The following is a 20,350-nucleotide window of genomic DNA, read 5'->3' as shown; positions in this document are numbered from 1 at the left end:
TTAAATCTCAAGGCTTAATCTGATCAAACTACCATAGCTTTAGCTTCAGAACCCACCAAAGATCTGCAGCAAAAAAAAAAGAATAAAATTTGTAAACAACCCAGATTATATGCAAATCTTAACCCTCTCTAAACAAAAAATAAAACAAAAGGTCATTTGAACTGGGTTCGTATTGTAACTTGTAAGATTTAAGACAGTAAAAAAAAACAACGATATTTATGAAATCTTAAAAAGGTAAGATGAGATCCGTTTTTATGTACCTGAAACATGCAGCGAATCTAAAAACAAGATCAAAAACAAAAAACCCAGACAGCTTTTTTTACATAACTGAACAGAAACGACAACAAAAAAAAGTGTTGGGGATTGGATCACAGTCAGAAGTGTTTCAAGTAAAACAGTTTTCTCTTTCTTTCTCTTTTTCTGAAGCCGTCTTCCCTGAGCCTTCTCTCTCTTTAATCACGGCAAACCCACATTAAATTTTTGGTTTCTGATTTTTTATTTTAGTTTCTAAGGGGTTGATGCGAATTTTTTTAATAAAATATAATATTATTTTGGTGCATGAGCTCCAGAGCTAAATGAGTGAGTAGCAGGCTCCAACCAACGACAAAATGCCCTGTTTGACTTTTTTCTTTTCTTTTTCTCAGAAACTAAACAAACTAAAATTAACTCTGAATTTAACGTCTATCTTCTGATTTTGGTTTTTTTCCATTGTCCTTTAAGAAAACTTTGATTTGGGCTTAGCCCATGTTTGTTTATTCCGGGAAAATTTGATTGGACAAGATTAAAATTGCAACTTTGTGAATGTGTTCTCAAGTCCTCCTTCAATCTATTTAGATCAGTTATGACAAAGAAATTTCATTAATGAACAATAAAACTTGCAAAAGCACTATCATGATTAAAGTAACATCTAATTTTTTTTTTAATTTTAAAATTTGATAATAAAACAAAGAAAAAGAACAATCAGAGCCACAACAGAGACTAGACAACAAAATACACAGAAGGGATTATAAGCGGTCGGGAAAAATCAAACCTTTGTTATTTAAAGTAGTGTAAGTGACCAAAGATATGGCAATTTTCTTCATGTTACAGAACATAATAAAGTTGACAGAATCCAACGTTGACAAATTTTTATAATGAATCAATAATTGGAAAAACCCAATTCTTAGATGAATATTGAATGAATCAACACAAAAATTTAAGGGTTATTGTGCTTCTCTGTCACTTTTTGTCTTTCATCTTCTATCTTTAATTACTTTCCTGTTCATTAGGTGAAACCTAGGAGCTTGCTACATTATTTTGATGATTGTTATTAGAAGTGGTGTTGTCATTTGTAGAGTTGACGATGATTTCGATGGGTTCGTCTTGCTGGGAGCTTGTTGTTGATGGTGGCACTGGCAATGGCACTTCTCTGCCTGATGCTGCTGATTGATCCTCCATCTCCTTCCCCTTACCCCAAAGCACAACATACAACCCCAGCACTATTAACACTGCTCCCAATATGCTGTAAATTTAAGAACAACCCTTATTTTCTCTGCTAGAAATTAAGATCTGCAACTCTAATTCCATGAATTTTATTAATCATTGAAATAAGTTCAATTCTCGACCGATAATATATACCTTCCCAAGTGCAGCTTTTCTCCTAAAAACAATGACTCTGCCAAAGCGACTAAAATAAACATTAGAGGGTTAAAAATTGATCCGTAGAGAGGGCCTTTGATGCGAACGCACCAGTTTATCATGGTAATTGTCAATCCAGACACTACAATTCCCTGTAACAGAAAAAAAAAAAAAAGAAATTGCAGAATCCACATATAATATGAAATATTTCACTGTCGATGTAAAAAAGAGTAACGCACCGCGTAAACAACAGTGAGAAGCCTGATATTCCACCCTAGTTTCCACTGGTTCCAATCTTTCTCAGTGCAAAGTGCATAAACAATGGATTGTATTGCTCCCATTATACACATCAAAGCTGTACTTGAGTAAGGACATGGGTACTTTTTACTCATCTTGGCCTTCATGATAAAGAAACTTTTTCTAAAGATCAACTGTGGCAATAACAATATAATATAATACTAGTTAATAATGTATATACCTGAATGATCAACCACACAGCGTAACTGATGCAGAAGGCAACAGCCAGCAAGGTTCCCAACAGAGTATTGGAAGAGCTTGGATGTGATGAAGGTGCCCCATGGTGATTTAAAAGGTTAATATGTGTTCTCCAAATGTTAACTTGTACTCCTTTGTAAAATGTGAACAGCATTGCACCGCCTATTCCCGTTAACGTTCCAAAGACTTTTGCCTTCCCTGCCATAGTTCCAAAAGATAGCTTTTCCATTCTATTATAAAAAAAAAAAAAAATTTGATTATGCCATTTGATAGCATATCAATTAATAATCGAAAATCAGGGGCAAGGAAAAGATGCAAACCCAAGAGAAACGGCCAATATGAAGGTTGTGACTGGAATGAGATTACTCATGGCAGCAACAAATGTTGCAGATGTTAGAGCCAGGCTTTCTATATACAAATTCTGAGATAGTGATCCTCTGCAGGAAATGACATAAGGAGTGGTTCAAACTTAATTTACTTCAAATATTGAGTGCAAACTTACCCAAATAACCCACAAAGAAAAGCTTGGTAGAGTATGGTCCAAGTCAGTTTTGGCCTATTCCTGTATTAAAGAAAATTCAAAACAAAATTGGGGTTTTGTTATGAAATACTATTTAGATTATAATTAAAATACATTGTTAATGTGTTTATAGAAAATCAAATGTTATTCAAATCAAATCACCTGTAATCTCTTTTCATATTGTCATATTGCAACTTAAAAAAAAAAGCATTTGTTCCAATATTCTTTTCCAAATCTCATAGGCTGTCTTTTTCTTTTTCTTTTTAATTAATTAATTAAACTACAAGTCTGCAACCCTTTGAATGATGTTTCTTACTTGTAGAATAAATTTGTGCTTTTATGCATGTTTCTTGAAACATAATTAGAAAGGCAAAAGAAAAGGCAAACCTTTCAACAAGGAGAGCAAGAGGAAGCATGAGAGGAACTGCAAATAAGAATCTGTAAGCAGTGATAATCCTCAAGCTCATTCCATCATTTGCTGCCAATTTATACAACACATTCATTCCAGCAAACGATATTTGAACCACCACCATCACCATTGCTGCTGGCATCATCCCCATTTTTTTTTTTCTTTTAGAAGCTTCTACCCTGTCGTTTTCTACTGCTTCTGTTCCTTGGCTGACTGCGCACGGCAATTGTCAATACCCCAGGTTATTAAAACAGAAGAAAAAAGTAAGCGATTGAGTTGTGTTACCATAATCATAAGTTGTAACGCATTGGAGAGCTTCATGTGACGTATTCAAGTACGTAGAACTTAATCAACACGTGCTCAGTTTCCAATATTTTAATTAAAATTAGTGGTTTATGAATTCACGCCAAGCTTGGTTCGTTTTTAGTAGTCATTTTTAAAGGTGTTATGCGGGTGTAATTGATATGTTTGTGTTATAAGTTATATGAATTTAATTTAGATAAAATTTGAATTTATTTTTGTTATTGTTGAGTTTAATTTGAATTTGAGCTATTTGATTTGTTAAGCAAGGTGAATTTGAGTATTTCAATATTCGATTTAAATAATTTGAAAGCATAATAGTATTTTTGTATTTTAATATATATTTTTATTTTTTAATTAAAAATTATTATTATATATATTTAAATTCGAGTTCGAATATAAATAATTAAATTTGAAATAGTATGAGAGTCTAACTTATTTTTTATTCGATAAACAAGTTTAATTAAGTAAATTCAAATAATTCGATTTTTATTTTGAATTAAGTTTGAATTTAAAAATTAAAACTTAATTGAGTTTGAGTTGAATTTTAAGTAATAAATTTCAAATTCAACTTGAGCTTTTTATTTTATCGACTCAACTCGATTTAATTATATTTTTACAATATCATCCAACAAATATTAAATTTAAATACCAATACTTATAATCTATCATGCTCATATTGAATCATAAACATGCTAAATATCATCTCCTAAAAATTACTTAAATATTGCACCTTTTCTTTTTGATTAATTTTGGGAAGATTTTAATTAATTACACTTAATGATTAGAATATTGAGTTAATTAATAAAATTTGAATGTCACCAAGAAGATAGAGAAGATAAATTGAATGCATTTATTATCATAGTTTTTATGTATTACTTGAAAATTATATAATATGATTAGAGATATAAATGAATAGAATGTTTGACAAATAATTTGTGAGTATATTCAGTTTCTATTTATTTATGTTTATTTATTAAATTTAACAAATAATCAAGAATAATATTTTAAGATTCATTAATTAAATGAACATATTACGAACGTAATAAAATTTATTAATATTTTATTTATTTGTGAAATTAATAAAATATTCAACAAACTACTCTTGAATATTTTTGATTTATTTTGATTTATTAAATTTAACAAATAATTTCAAATAACATATCATAATTCAATAATTAAACGAACAAATAATAAATATAACCATACTCGTTAGTATTCAATTCATTTACAGCTCATCATGATCCAATATGAGTTTTCGTATAAACAGGTGTAAGTACTATAAGAGTTTTTCTTAGCTTTTCCTATTAATAACTAATGAAAGGAGTTGTCAATCCCAGTCATTGCTTTCATTTTCTATTAAACTCTAACTTGATTCATTGAAACAAGTAATGCTAAACTTCTGTAAGCAAATTTGTTCATATACGTTTATGGTCGGCTATTGTTTTAAGATATTCTAAATTAAGATGTTATAGTGATTTTGTTTTAAAGATATTTTACTGATCACAAATAATTTTGTTAGACTCCGTTTATTTTGTAAAAATTAATTTTCAAGAAATATTTTAAAAAAATATTTGTAAATATTAAAATTTAAATATACAATTTTGGCATAATCATGGAAGAAAAATGAGATTCATATATATATATATATATATTAAATTTTTGCATATTAAAAATTCAAAAATCATTAATTTTATCTAAAAAACTCTAAGTCTTTGTCTCTTTTTGAAAAAGAAAAGGCTGTAATTAGAAATAAACTCACAATTAAACTTCATTTCCCAATAGAATAAATTAACAACATAAAGCTTTTTCGTCCTTGATGTTATGAATGCTCACTATATTACATGTTGTTACTGAGTTTCCTTTGCTTCTGTCTTCTTTTCCTTCTGTTCCTCGGTCACCTTTGGCACAGGTGGTGCCTCACTTTTTGGTTCTTCTTTCTTTGGCTCTACTGCAGCGTCTACTTGGGGCTGCTGGGTCTCATTCGGTTCCTTCTTTCCCTCAGTTTTTTCAGGCTGCAGTTCATGCATTACAAGAATAGATAAATTAGGCAATTAGTGCAACTGCGAAATTGTTGAGTAACTAAAGAAAGGTAGAATTGATAATTTTACTTCAACAAGCAAAGAACCAAGAGATTGTTGTTCAGTTTCATCAACTTCATCAGCCTTGTTTTCCTCTCTTTCAACCTTGATCACTTCCTCATCAGTGGTGTGCTGCATAGCCTGAACAGATTCCTCCTTGGCCGGTTCAGGAGGTGGCGCAGCCGAGGCCTCACCACTCATTTCCTTTGGCACGCTAGCACAAGCACCCATGTTGGTTTGATCAATCTCTAAAGTTAATTCCAAAAAGGAGGGTACCTTTCTCTCTTTCTCTTTATATTAACCTTAGAGAAAGGTTTGAAGAAGAAAACAAACAAAAAAGGAAATGAAGCTTATTGTGATGAGAATCATTTGCCTTATGGCGGGGCTTTAAATAGGGTTTGGTTTGTTTTGCCCTTATGTTTTTCAATGGTGCAGAAAGATTCAAGGGAGGCCGTTGCTGGCAATCTATATAATTCAACTTGTTTTTGTTCCTTAAATCTTAAAATAAAACTGAAATAGTTTGGTTTTTACTACCTTTTTTACTTAATTTAGCCTTCTTATTAAAGTTATCAAACAATAGTTTAAATTACATTCTTTAATTTTAAACACGTTACAAAAATGACATGATTTAAAATTAAAAAGAATGCATATGAATTTGAAAAAAATTATGTTTCATATTTAGTATACAAATATGAATTATGACATGATAATTTTTTTTTATTTTACATATATTTAGTATGAAACATATATGAAATAAATACACAAATTAACAAGTTTAATTTAAATTGTTACTAGTTTATGAAGAAGAACAATTTTAAGCAGATTTTGAAAAGAAATTTAAAATGATTTCTATTCACTCTTTAAGTTAGAGCAATTGGCTGTGTTCTATATCATCATATTTTCAATGAAAATAAACTAAATTTAACTATAATAAATATGAAATAAGATCATCATTTATAATTCATGAACACAGAGCAGCTTTGATAAGATTTCTTCATTTTATTTTATTTTTACTTTCAAAAACATGAATATTTGCAACAAATTTTTAATAGTCTAAACAACAATGAATTTTATTTAAAAAACTTTTAAAATCTCCATAAAAGAGAAAAGAAAAAAAAACAAATAAGCGAGTACATGTATCATATTCATATAATTGGAATATTGCTATGTAATAGTTTGTGTTAAAATTATGATTTTTTTATTTTAATTTTTTGGTTGGAATATTTATATTGACTTGATAATATAAAATACAATATAATGATATAATATGAATACAATATGAAAAAAAGATACGAAAGTGATGATTTAAAATTTTTGCAATAACTATATATGGGTTTAACAAAATAAAAAAAATTATATTTTTATGTCGACATAAATTGTGACATGCAATTGTCATATAAAATATAATATAAATACATGAATTTCAATATTTTACACTATACGAATATACAAATTGCTAGGTTTTAATTTATACTTTGCATATTAGACGATATTATGGGTTAGAACCGACCTGGATTAAATCAAGTCCATTATTAGGCTTTACCTTTAACGCTTAAGCTCCATTGAGCTTGAAAGTGGGTTAGATGATGCTTGCCAATGCTAGCCCACTCCATGATCTCATTCCTCAATGAAACCCTAACACTATGTTTGGATTGAGGGGAGAGGAATGAAAGGAAAAGAAAATAAATGAAAGTAATGAAAACAGAAAAATCATTTTTTTGTTTAGATAAACTTTTAATTTAAAAGAAAGGAAAGAAGTGAAAACCCAATAATTTTTAGTTTTTCTTATAATCATTATTTTTTTTAATATCTCAATTTGGGGGAAAAGCTATGAAAAAGAAAGTTGAAAAAAAATTTATATTCGTTTTTTTATTATGACATTAAATTTCATTATGTAACTGACATTTCTTACAAAAATATTTTTTTTATGATTATTTTATATAATATCACAGTTTATAAATATTTTATGATTTTTCAAGTCTTAACAACAAAACAAACCAAATTATTGTTAGAATAAATTAAAAGACTGAATTTAAATTGTAGCATCAACAGTTGATAAGTGCTATAAGAATCATTTTAAGCAAAAGTTGGTGTTATAAGTATTATAAAAAACCTTAAATCCCTAATAGTGAAACTTGCAGTTAGTATAAGTGTGCATGTCTCTTACATTGTTATTTAATTTCTGTTATAAGCTTTTACTTTATTATAAAATTTTTGTTATAAGCTTTTATTTTGTTATAACCAAAGGTCTTTCTTTAAAATTTAATTTTGTTTATAATAGGTCTTTTATGTGCACATTTTAACTCAAAAGTTTAGCATGTTTTTCCTGTATTATTTTGTTCTTAGAATTAGAGTTCATATGATTGGCTTGATTATGTTATTTGGTAATATTTTTGGCAAGATAATTTATAAAGTGAACTTAAGGTTATGATTATACTTATACTTAAGTTCGACTATTTTTCTAGTGATTTTGTGGCTGTTTTTGTGGCTACCTTTATCATAATTTTACTCTTGAACTGCTAATTATATTGGACTTGGCTAAAATTTTAGGATAAGTTTTGAAAGTTAGGTTTTTGGTGTATATTTTTAGAATCTTTTTGGTCAGGTAATGAGGTGGAAGTTTAATTCCAACCTTTTGACACAATAACTTAATTACTAAACCAAATTTAGGTTATAAGTGTTTTCAATCCTAAATTTTAACCCTATTTATAATCCTAGTTGCCAAAAATTTTTGGTTTTTTTTAAAATTTTTTTATGAAATAACATTTATTTTTTATGTTGATTAATTAGCTTTATTTATACTATAAATTAAGGCAACAGTGATAGTTGATCACTTATGCTAGCACTAGTGAAGGCCTAAGTGATGGGTAAGAATAAAAAAGCTATATAAACAATTAAACAATTATAACCAACCACATATCAAAATATCCCTAAACAATAAAAAACCCTAACTACAAATTAGAGCAATTAAGAACAACAACAGAAAACCCTAATTATAATTTTGATCAGTTAAGAACAACAATAAAAGCAACAACAGAAAATCTTAACTATAAATTTGAGCAATTAAGAACAACAAAAAACTATAAATCAAAATGTGCCTAATAATGAAGGATTGTATAAAACCCTAAACCAAAATATACATAACTTTGAAGAATAATAACAAACCTTAACCATAAAATGGCTAACTATGAAGAACAATAGAACCCAAAATATGCATACATATTATTCACCATATTATTCACCTTACATAAATTTAACAAAAATACAACATCTAACCTTCCAAATTTTCAGAGCCCAAAGATTGAATCCTAAACATAATCAATTCTTGAAACATAATTGATTGAATTGAATGTTAGTTAGCCTAAAATAGAGTTTAGAAAAATGCTTAACTCACAAAAATTAACAAACAAAATTGAATAAGAGATTAAACTAAACTTGTCTGGATGATTAGGGTTAAGGACAATTTGCTTTAGGTTTTGAAATTTTTGGCTTTTTTGATTTGGGTTAAATGTAGGTTTTTTTTCCTAAAAAATGTTTCATTTCTTTTTTTTAAGAATACTAATAAAAAAAATCTAAATTAGCATAAATTCGTCTAATCAGTAGACTCTTATTCTTTTTACATGTTATAACAACACATGACATGCACTTCCTATTTTTTGTTGAATAAATCTTACATTATTATAAGTTGATAACGTTTCATCCTTATTTGTACGAATTAAAATGTTTGGTCTTAAATTGAGCAACCACCTTAACGTTTGATCTTGATTTGAGCATTTAGTCGATTGTTAGGCACTGTTTATGGATTTCATTTATGGCATAATCTTAAAATTTTTGAAAGAGCAAAAAGATTATTCTATAGTTGAAAAAAAAAAGAAAATTTTTTATATAATCGTCGTCAAAGTTTGCAATATGAAGTTTCAAAGTTGAAAGAAAATGTTGGTGAAGCTAATGTTATTGTAGAGAATATGTAGTTAAGGGGAAAAGTTAGTTTTTTTAGGTTGAAATTGAAAGAAAGCAATAAAATTACTGATGGTGGACATGGTAGAGATGGTAACTGAAAAATAATTTGGCTTATCTCATTTTTTTTTATACTTGTGTTTTGTGTAATCTTTTTCACTACAAAAAAAATTTTAGAAGCTTAACTTGTTTGCTTGATAGTGGGTTAGGATTGTTATAGGGGTCTATAAATATTTGTTAAAACTCTTATTATGTTAATGGCAATTGAATCAATATTATTAGCTGTGAATTCTGTTACTTTATGTTATTAGCTATGAAAATATGGTTTAGTGCAATATATTTAACTTGCAATATGCAACTAGAAAGTAATATGAAACAATCTGATAATAACATCAATCTTATAACAAAGCAATATGATGAATGTCAATAGGAAATGTTTTTCACAACATTCAGTACAAAAAAATTCATTCAACAGAAGGTAGAATAGAAAGTGTTCTTACAACATTAACAAGAAAAAAAAGTTAACTTCAACAGCTAGTAGCAATAGTTAATAGAACAGAACATCAACTTTTTAGATTTTTTGTTTCCTCTTATTTTTTTTAAAAGCAAGAACTTGATTTTTTTTAAGTACCAATTATATCTTTAGTAGCCTTCCTCTTGCCTCTAATTGTCCCAACTGTTATTATTTTTGACTTCTCAATCCAAACTGTTAAATAACATTTATCAAGTTATAATGGGTAATGTTTGAGGAAATAATATAAAAAATACATATGTTGGTAAAGAATCACTCACATTTAAGATTTGTGTCCCTATTTCTAAGTTTGTATATAATCCATAACTTTACATGCCTTTTATCTTGCTTTTGGTGACAACTCTAATAGTGTGCTTGTCATTGTGACTTCCAATGTTATTTACTAAAATTGCTCTCTTCCTAGTGGTTGTTATAGAAAAGTTAAACTTTGATAAGGAACTTATTTTTTCACCAGTCATCCTATAAAGTCTCCTATCCTTATTTGTAAAACATCTTCCAATAGAACTTGTTGGTCTTTTAGACTTTAGTTTTGTATTTTCAATAGCAATAGAAGTAACAACATTGATTGGATTTGAAACTTTTGTTGAAACTATAATGGAAAGTGGATCTAAAATTGGATTTGAAGTTGGAGTTGAAATTGGAATGGAAACTAGATTTAAAACTGAATTTGTTGAAGTTGGATTTGAAACGAGATTTAAGGTTTATGTAGATGTAGTTGCAAATGCAAAATGATTAATATTAGCTAAAACAAATGCAGATGTGTAACCAAATCTAGATGTAGAAGCAGAAGCTGATGCAAAAGCACAATAAGCAGTAGCTAAAGTAGTAACATGGTTGCTTGGATCGTGTATAGCTTCAATATGATCTACAGTACTTGATGCACCTTAGTCCATGTTCTGGTCTCTAGATCTAAGCACATGATAATCTTGCTATCATGGAAAGAACAATATAGTTGAGTTGATGGCTTAGGCCATTTTAACAAGAGAGGATCCATAATAGTACAATGCTTATAATAACAAATAAAAATAAAATAGAATGAAATTACCTGACTGCCTATCACGAGATAGCCTCTTTTGTTGTGGCCTGGTTAATGGTATAGTTTACATGTTATTATCATGTCCTTGTTGGATAGATTTATTGAATTGTTGAGTTTCTTTTTCTTGGACTCATCATGATCTTTTCTTCTACTAGTTTTGGGCCTGCTTGGCATTTTCCTAAACTCTAGGGGTAGAACATTATCTTTTATCCTTGATTTGGCCTAATCTTTTCTCCCAAGCATAGGTTGTAAAGGATTATTATAAGATTGTAGATACACCTTCTTATGATACCAACTAGACATAAAATCTTTAATATTTCTACCTAGATTTCTAATTACATATATGGCATATGCACATGGGATACAAAAAAGTTGGTACATTCTACAACTACATGTTTTCTCATTAAGTTGGATAGTAAACCTATCTACACCCACATCTATTTCATATCCACTATCTCTATTAAATGTAATTACACATTGTGATGTTCTAACTACATCCTTTTTTATCACTTTTATAATGTTAGGACCAATCACACATCTTTACTTAGAGCATTATTTCTTTTTCTTCTCAATTCTTGCCATCAGAGACCTTTTTATGTCTTCAAATAAATAAATAATTGATTTCTTTCTTACATCTAGCAAAGTCCCATTGAATGCTTCAAATAAGTTGTTGTCAACCAACTTACATCTAGAGCTTGTGTTGAAGAAAGCTCTACATCATTGCTGAGGTGGGGTTTTTATTATGTTTATAATTGCAATCATATTTTTTTCCTGCAATTTTCTCATGTTTTTTTCAAATTGTATGGTAGTTGAAGGCTTAGCAATTATCTAGAAAGCCTTTTTTATCCCCTCATCCCTATGTCCTATTTTAACCCAATTAATATATACATGCCTAGTAAAGAATCTATGTTCAATATCTGGAAATAATTTTACAATTGCACTATCAGAGCCCTACACCATTTAATTAGTTAAAGTATTCAATGTATAATTTAATTTGATTTTAACAATTCAGTACATATGAAAAGAATTAATAATTAGTTAAAGCATTTAGTACATAATTTAATTTAAATTAGTATATAAATATTTACCTTTTGTTGATTTATCATGATTGCCTATCTTATTCCATTTTTCAAAGACACCAGGTTTGATTTCAACCAGTCAAGAAACCATTTTCATGAAGCTGTGCATTCCATTTTCACCAATGCTTAAGCCACTAGAAACATTTGATTGTTTCCATTTCTACCAATAGTACATAACAACTCGCATTTTATCAAACTTTTAAGCCAACAACCATCTAGTCCTAAAAAAAAAAAAAAAAACTACAACCACTTACTAAACCTTTTTTAAGTGCCCCAAAACATATGTAATACCTTTTAAATATAGGTGGAGAACTTGGCAATGACCTATGAACTTGCATCTTCACTATGCTGCCTTTATTAGTTTCTTTGATCACATCAGTATAATCCTATAAAAGTCTAAACTATCATTATAATTGGCAAAACTTTAGTTCGAATTCTTTCCTTTCATTCCAAACTACATTAGCTACATATTGATTTTTTACCCTTTCATTCCCTATTACCTCAGTTAAATCTTTCATTTCAGGTTCTGTTAACAGCTTATAAGCTAAAATAGCTTTATCTATACCATGTGCTATATACGCATCAACTACACCTAGATCTACTATATACCTAATCATATCAAGAGTACTTCTATCATCATTTACTACCATTAAGCCATTAACTAGTGTTTTTTTAGGTTTTAAATATAATATCTCACTAATATTCATATACCCAGTCTCATTGTAAATGTCTAATAACTCAAAGTAAGATGTTTTAGCAAGATCAATTGTCAATTCCTCTACTATCTCATTTACATACATTAGATTATGATCATTACCAACAAAAGCCCATCATAGTGAAATTGTATAATGCAATAATCAAAACTCATACTATAAAGCCAAGAAAATTAAATTCTATCACAATAAACCCAAATTCTAGTAACAGCAGTTGATAAGTGCTATAAAAATCATTTCTAGCAAAATTTTGTGTTATGAGTGTCATAAGTAACCCTAAATCCCTAACAATGAAAATTACAGTTAGTTTAAGTGTGCATGTCTCTTACATTATTATTTAATTTCTATTATAAGCTTTTACTTTGTTTTAAAATTTTTGTTATAAGCTTTTACTTTGTTATAACCAAGGGTTTTTCTTGGAATGCAATTTTCTTTTACAATAGATATTTTATGTGCATATCCTGGCTTAAAAGTTTAGCATGTTTTCCTGTGTTATTTCATTCTTAGAATTAGAATTCACATGATTGACTTAATGTTATTATTTTGTAATGTTTTTGGCAAGATAATTTATAAAGGGGACTTGAAGTAGTGATCATGTTTATACTTAGCTTGGTTATTTTTTTTGGTGATTTTATGATTGGTTATGCAGCTATCCTTATCATTATTCTGTTCTTGAATTGCTATAGTTGACAATTATGTTGGACTTGACTAAAATTTTAGGAAATATCTTGGAAGTTAGGTTTTGGGTGCATATTTTTGGAATCTTTTTGGTTAGGTAGTGCAGTGGAGATTTAATTCGAACCTTTAACACAATAGCTTAATTACTAAATAAAATTTGGGTTATAAGTATTTCTATCCTAAATTTAACCTTATTTATAATCCTAGCTACCACAAATTGTTAGTTTTTTTTTATGAAATAACATTTATTTTTTATGATGATTAATTGGCTTCACTTATGCTATAAATTAAAGCAATAGTGATAGGTGATCACTTATGTTAGCACTAGTGAAGGCCTAAGTGATGGGCAAGAATTAAAATGCTATATAAACAATTAAACAATTATGATCAGTCGCATATCAGAATATGCCTAAACAGTAGAAAACCCTAATTATAAATTTGACAATTAAGAACAATAGCAGAAAACCTTAACTATAAATTTGAGCAATTAAGAATAACAACATAAAACCCTTACTATAAATTTGAGCAATTAAGAACAATAACAAAAAACCTTAAATAGAAATTTGAGCATTTAAAAACAACAACAGAAAGCCTTAACTATAAATTTGAGCAATTAAGAGCAATAATAGAAAACCATAAATCAAAATATGCCTAAGAATGAAGAATTATAGAAAACCTTAAATCAGAATATGCCTAACTTTGAATAACAACAAAAAACCTTAAACCATAAAATGGCAACTATGAAGAACAACAGAACCCAAAATAACTAACTTTCCAAATTTTTGGAGCCTAAAAAATTGAACCTTAAACAAAATCAATTTTTGAAGCGTAATCGATTGAACCGAATGCTAGTTACCTTAAAATAGGCTATTGAAAAACGTTTACCTCACAAAAATTAAAAAATAAAATTGAATATGTGATTGAAATAACTTGTCTGGGTGATTAAGGTTAAGGACAATCTGCTTTGGGTTTAATAATTTTTGGCTTTTTCTAATTTGTGTTAAACACAAGTTAGGGGTATAAATGATACATTAGTACTCGTAAGCTATTTGGGTTGAGCTAAAAAAAACTCGAATTCGGCTCAGTTGTTTTCAAGTTGAGCTCGAGCTCGAGTAATTTTACTTATTGATCAAGCTAAGTTTGAGCATTTTTATACCTAGTTTGAGTAGCTCGCAAGCCTAATTGAGTTTTTATAAATATATTTTAATTATTTTAATTGATAAAATATCTCAAACTTGAGTTCGAGCTTGAATACAAATAATAGAGCTTTTATTAAATATAAGAACTAAGCTTATTTTTACATGTTAATCAAGCTTATTAGAGCAAGTTTGAGTAGTTAGATTTTTATCTCGAGTTAAGCTTGAGCTAAAAAAATAAAACTTAATCGAGTTTAAACCAAGTTTCGAGCCTCGAATTTGAAATCGAGCTCGAGTTGGCTCGAACTCAATCAATTACACCCTTAACGCAAGTTTTTTTTCCTAAAAAATGTTTCATTTCAATTTTTTTCCAAAATAGTAATAAAAAAAATCCAAAATCAACATGAATTTGTCTAATCAGTTGATTTCTATTCTTTTTACGTGTTATAATGGAACATAATATGTACATCCTATTTTTTGTTGAAATAAACCTTACATTGTTACGAGTCGATAACATTTGATCATTCTTTATATGAATTAAAATGTTTGATCATAAATTGAGCAACCATCCAAATGTTTAATCCTGATTTAAGTATTTAGCCAACCTTAAACCATAACCAAACAAGGACCTGAAAGCTCGAATGCAGGACATCAAGAAAGAGTTGAAAACAAAAGTAGTGGCATTCGAGGATAAGCTTAAATTTCTTATGACTTTGCCTTTTACTAAAGAGATCGATAAAATCGTGCCTCCTAAAAGGTTCAAAATGCCGACTTTAAAAACCTATGATGGTACTTCTAACCCCTTTGATCATTTAAAACTTTATAGGGCTAACATGATGATGTAAGTTGCAGATAAGGCTTTGATGTGTAAAGGCCTTGCTACACTCTAAAAGGCACTACTTGATCCTAGTACAATACCTTTGAACCAAGGTTAATTACAACTTTCAAAGAGTTCAGCCATTTTTTTTCTATCTCAATTTGTAAGTAGCCAAAGAACAAAGAAGGCAACTTTAAGTTTGATGTCAATCCACCAAGGTCATAATGAATCTTTGAAGAGCTATGTCACACCTGTTAATGCAGAAACTCTATAAGTTAAAGAATTGTAGCAAATGACTGCTATAACCACCCTGACAAGTGGACTCAATGATAGAAAGTACTACCTAAAGTTGACTTTGTCACTGAACTACCTAAAACTTTGGTCGACGTCTTGCTTGTAGCATAAAATATATATATATATATAAATATCAAAGTTATAATAAGAAACAACTAAGGCAAGAGAGGCTCATTTTTTCTCCTTGGCGATTGAAGTGAGAGAGGCTCATCTCCCCTCCTCAATCATAAGAAAGGTAAAGATTTCTACAATCTTCCCCTAAGAGAGAGATGACATAAGACTAAAAGCCCCAATGCAAAAAAGAACTATATCACACTGAATACCTCTTGAGAGAGGATTTTAATGCAAATTAAAAGAAATCTTGACCTAAAATAGTCAAAGCTATTGAGATAAAATACAAAAAAGAATTTGACCAAAAAATGTGCCTTTCATAGGAACATATGCCATAATATTGAAGATTGCTTCGACCTAAAAAATAAGATTAAAGATCTAATAAGGGAAGGTGAGTTGAAGAGGTTTATATAGCAGCAAAGATAAGGTTAACCCAAAACAGACTACAAATAAGACTGAAGAGAACCCACTCAAGGCGAAAAAAAAATCTCAAAAAATAAAAAAAATCTAAGAAGATGAGCCAAGATAAGAAGAAGGCTGAACTGATAACAACAAGATGATAATTAGAGTTATTAATGTGATCACTAAAGGTAGCTCAACCTCGACTAAAAAAAAGTTCAATTTGGGCATGATCATGATCGTAGGCATTTTAACAAAGAAAAAAAAGATTGAAAAGATGAACCAATCTCATTTAGCTTGAAAGACTTAGAAGGAACTAGCATCCACATAATGATGCCCTAATGATCATAGCTATAGTATATAATTATGTAGTTAAGAGAATCTTGTTCGATAGTGGGAGCTCAATCGATATCATGTATAATGGCACCATGGAAAAAATGAAAATTAATGAAAACCAGCTGTAACCGATCATTACAACATTAGTAGAATTTAGGAATGAACATGTACCAATGAAAGGAACAATCAAGCTATCAATTTTTTTGGGGACAAAACTGAAGTCTATCACCTCAGTCATAGAATTTATGACTATGGACATCTCATCTGCCTATAATATGATATTAGGTTGACTTAGCCAATCTATTATATAGCTCATAGACTCAACTCTCCATCTAAAAGTAAAATTCCCAACACCTAATAGGGTTAGAAAGGTTGGGGGGATCAGTCCATAGCGCGATAGTGTTATGTTATAATAATAAAATGGAAGATTAGGAAACAAACTAGTAGTTTGACTGAAACTAAGAGCATTGAAGAAGGGCAAACAACAAAAACAAAGAAGAAATAAGAAACTATGACAAAAAACATATAATGTAAGACTAGCCTGATGAAAACACACTCTTAAGCTATTTCAAGCTCTTTAGCTCTAAAAAAAAGACATCTTTTGTTCTATTTTTTTAAAATTTTAAAGTAACTCTATAAAGAACTGAGCTCTTAAGTTGGCATAAATAATTACATGTTATTTGGACTGAGCTTTTACATCGACCAAAATATAGCTTGAAATAAAAAATATGTACCAATTCAACCATTCATTTTAGCAAGATACCAATAACGTACTAATCATAAAGCCATGATTTGTTTTCATAGAAAATGATCCCGACCTAATCAAACAAAAAGAGATAATTAATCAAAGACCAAACTCAGACAAAAGCCAACCTAAATCGATTGAGGATCTTAAAGCAATAACATTATAGGTTCACGTCATTAAAAAACATATGTAGATCGAAACTGCACTTTAGTACAAGCATCAATTAATTCAACTTTTGAGAAATAATGCTAACCTATTCGTTTGGAGATCATCTCATATGTCTAGAATTGATACTGAGGTGATGGTCTATAGGCTGCACACTAATCTCGAAGTAAAATTGGTTTGACAAAAGAAAAAAACTTTGCCTCAAAAAGATAAATGGCTATGGAATAAGAGGTCAACAGATTACTGCAAGCAAGCTTTATCATGAAGGTCAATTACTTAGAATGGATAGTCAATGTGTTCAGGGGCAAAAACCATAGCTAAAAATGAAAGATACATGTTGACTTCACCGACCTAAACAAAACATGTCCAAAAGATAACTTTCTCCTTTTTAGCATAGATTGACTAGTGGATAATAATGTTGAACATGATTTTTTTAGCTTTATGGATGCTTACTTTGATTACAGTTAAATCAAGAGTAAATGACAATGAAAAAAGATGATTTTTATTACTAAAAAAGACCTCTACTATTATAAGGTAATGCCCCTTAAATTAAAAAACGTAGGGAAAACCTACCAAAGGTTGGTCAACAAAGTATTTAAAAACTAAATCAGCTACAACACTAAAGTATATGTAGACGACATGATAGTTAAAAGTAAAAGCTTGATCAAGCACTTAAAAGACCTCAAAAAGACTTTAAACACCTTAAGAAAGTATAATATGGGGCTTAACATGAGCAAATGTGCTTTTGAGGTCACGTCAGGTAAGTTTTTTGATTGCATGATTAATAAGAGAAGGATAGAGGTGGACCTAGAAGAGGTTCAAGCAATCATAAACATGAAAGCATCGACCTCAATAAAAGAAGTATAAAAACTAACAGAAAGAATAGCCACCCTAAACTAATTCATGTCCAAGTCAGCAGAGCGGTGTTTGCCATTCTTAAAAATTTTTAAAAACATTTTTGACTTCAGGTAGACCTCTCAAAGCCAAAAGGCTTTTGAAAAATTCAAAGAGTTCTTATCCTCTTCATCTATCCTGTTTAAGCTAAAATCTAATAAAATTTTATACTTATATATGACCACTACGGACCAGGCCATTAGTTCAGTCTTAGTCTAAAAAAAAGAGGGTAAGCAAATATCATTCTATTTTGTAAGTAAAGTATTGATAGGGTTAGAAATTAACTACAACAGTATAGAAAAATTAGCTTATGCAGTTGTCACTTTGACCAAAAAATTCAGGCCATATTTTCAAGCCTATATGATCCACGTATTGATCGATCAACCACTAAGACAGGTCATACAAAAGCTAGAAATGATAGGAAGGTTAATCAAATAGGCAGTAAAGCTCAATGAGTTTGACCTATACATACTACCTAAGTTGGCCTTAAAATCTCAAGTCCTAACAGACTTTATTGTAGAGCTCACTTTAGTCCACATTGAAAAATAATTTGAGAAAAAGAAAGAAACGTTGAACCAAGAAATTTGAAAATTTTTTGTTGATGGATTAACCACGAACCACAATGGAAAAGTTGATCTCATTTTAATTTGCTTGGAAAGATTACAATAATCATATGCCTTGAGATTTACGTTTAAGGTATCTAATAATGAGGTGGAGTATGAGGCATTGATAGTTGATTTAAGATTGGCAACTAAGCTAAATGGTCAATATATAATCGTGTATAGTGACTCTCAATTAGTAGATGACCAAATCAATAGAAAGTTTGAAGCTCAAGAAAAAAGAATTTAAACATACCTAGATATAGCATTAACCTTGGTTTTTGGTTTTACTAAGGCCAAGATAAAAAGGATACTGAAGTTTAAAAATTTAGGCAAATTCTTTATCTAAGCTGGCTTCAAGAATAATGAAAAAAAACTTTAATCAAGGCTTGATAGAAGATCCGACATACAAAAGTATCGAGAAAGATTTCGTAGGGCATATCACAAAAGAAAAACTTGGATAACGCTAATGAAAACATATCTGACCATAGGAACGCTACCTGAAGATAGGATCCAAGCTAAGCATTTTCATCGATATACGATGATCAAGAAAAAATTATACAAAAGATCTTTTAGCCTATCTTATCTAAGATGTATTGATAAAAAAAAGGTAAACTATGTCTTGTGAGAAATCCATGAAAAAATATATAAAAGTCACCTCGAACCTTGATCATTAGCCTACAAAGTGCTTAGGCAAGATTATTATTGGCCCACCATCAGAAGAGACACAATTGAATTGGTCAAGAGATGTTAAAAATGTCAGATGTTTACTCATATGCAACATTTTCCCTCGATTGAGCTTACCCTTATCATAAGCCTATGGATGATTCATGAAATGAGGAATGGATGTCCTTGGACCATTCATTTTAGCCACAAGTTAGAGGAAATTTTTCTTAGTAATAGTAAACTACTTCATGAAATGGCTCGAAACTGAGGCCTTGACCATTATGAAAAAGGCTTAAGTTTAGAAATTGTATAGAAGAATATAGTTTGTAGATTCGGCCTACCTTAATCTATAATAACAGATAATGAAAAATAATTCAAAAATTCAAGGTTGAAAGAATAGTGTTCAAACTTTCACATCGACCTGAGATTAACGTCGATCACCCACCCTCAGTCCAATGGATAGGTCGAAGCAACAAACAAGATAATATTAAAAGCCCTGAAGAAGAGATTGAATGCAACAAAAGGGAAGTGGGTTGATGAACTACTAAGGGTGTTATGGGCTTTGAAGAAGACCACTAAAGTACTAACAGTGAAACCTCGTTTCACTTGGCATTTGGAACAAAGGCTCATGTATTTGTTGAGATTAGTCTTTTGAGCTTAAGGGTCAGAAGAAAAAAATAAGAAAGTACTTAGGGTCGACCTAGACTTCGTCAAAAAGCAAAGAGACATAGCTTTAACACGGATAACATCTTATTAACAAAAGGTGTCTAG

At 29.6% G+C, this 20,350-nt stretch overlaps 2 protein-coding genes across 2 annotated transcripts; both read right to left on the bottom strand.

Moving 5' to 3' along the window:
- Positions 1-853: 853 nt before the first annotated feature.
- LOC111281885 (WAT1-related protein At1g68170-like) lies at positions 854-3,439 on the bottom strand. Its single transcript, XM_022869665.2, has 7 exons — positions 3,020-3,439; positions 2,615-2,674; positions 2,433-2,549; positions 2,096-2,342; positions 1,857-2,015; positions 1,618-1,769; positions 854-1,501 (listed from the first exon to the last, which is right to left on the bottom strand). Exons 1-7 carry the CDS (start codon positions 3,190-3,192, stop codon positions 1,276-1,278), a joined length of 1,134 nt encoding a protein of 377 aa, XP_022725400.1. The 5' UTR covers positions 3,193-3,439; the 3' UTR covers positions 854-1,275.
- Positions 3,440-5,087: 1,648 nt separating this feature from the next.
- On the bottom strand, positions 5,088-5,914 carry LOC111282923 (uncharacterized). The gene is made up of 2 exons (XM_022871222.2): positions 5,453-5,914; positions 5,088-5,356 (listed from the first exon to the last, which is right to left on the bottom strand). The coding sequence occupies exons 1-2, from the start codon at positions 5,651-5,653 to the stop codon at positions 5,192-5,194; spliced, it is 366 nt and encodes a 121-aa protein (XP_022726957.2). The 5' UTR covers positions 5,654-5,914; the 3' UTR covers positions 5,088-5,191.
- Positions 5,915-20,350: the final 14,436 nt, after the last annotated feature.

The sequence above is a fragment of the Durio zibethinus genome, chromosome 5 (genome assembly GCF_047325235.1).
Source record: "Durio zibethinus cultivar Kanyao isolate XHJ-2024 chromosome 5, ASM4732523v1, whole genome shotgun sequence".
Classification (NCBI taxonomy): domain Eukaryota; kingdom Viridiplantae; phylum Streptophyta; class Magnoliopsida; order Malvales; family Malvaceae; genus Durio; species Durio zibethinus.
The sequence above is the reverse complement of the archived record's forward strand: the minus strand, read 5'-3'. Positions and strand labels throughout refer to the sequence as shown.

Bases quoted from the DNA above. Each gene is read 5' to 3' on its own strand.
- LOC111281885 (XM_022869665.2), bottom strand. From the start codon at position 3,192: ATGGGGATGATGCCAGCAGCAATGGTGATGGTGGTGGTTCAAATATCG. The intron at 2,675-3,019 runs GTTTGCCTTTTC...TCTTTAATACAG, and splicing joins CTTGCTCTCCTTGTTGAAAG to GAATAGGCCAAAACTGACTT. The intron at 2,343-2,432 runs GTTTGCATCTTT...TTTTTATAATAG, and splicing joins ATATTGGCCGTTTCTCTTGG to AATGGAAAAGCTATCTTTTG.
- LOC111282923 (XM_022871222.2), bottom strand. From the start codon at position 5,653: ATGGGTGCTTGTGCTAGCGTGCCAAAGGAAATGAGTGGTGAGGCCTCG. The intron at 5,357-5,452 runs GTAAAATTATCA...CATGAACTGCAG, and splicing joins TTGGTTCTTTGCTTGTTGAA to CCTGAAAAAACTGAGGGAAA.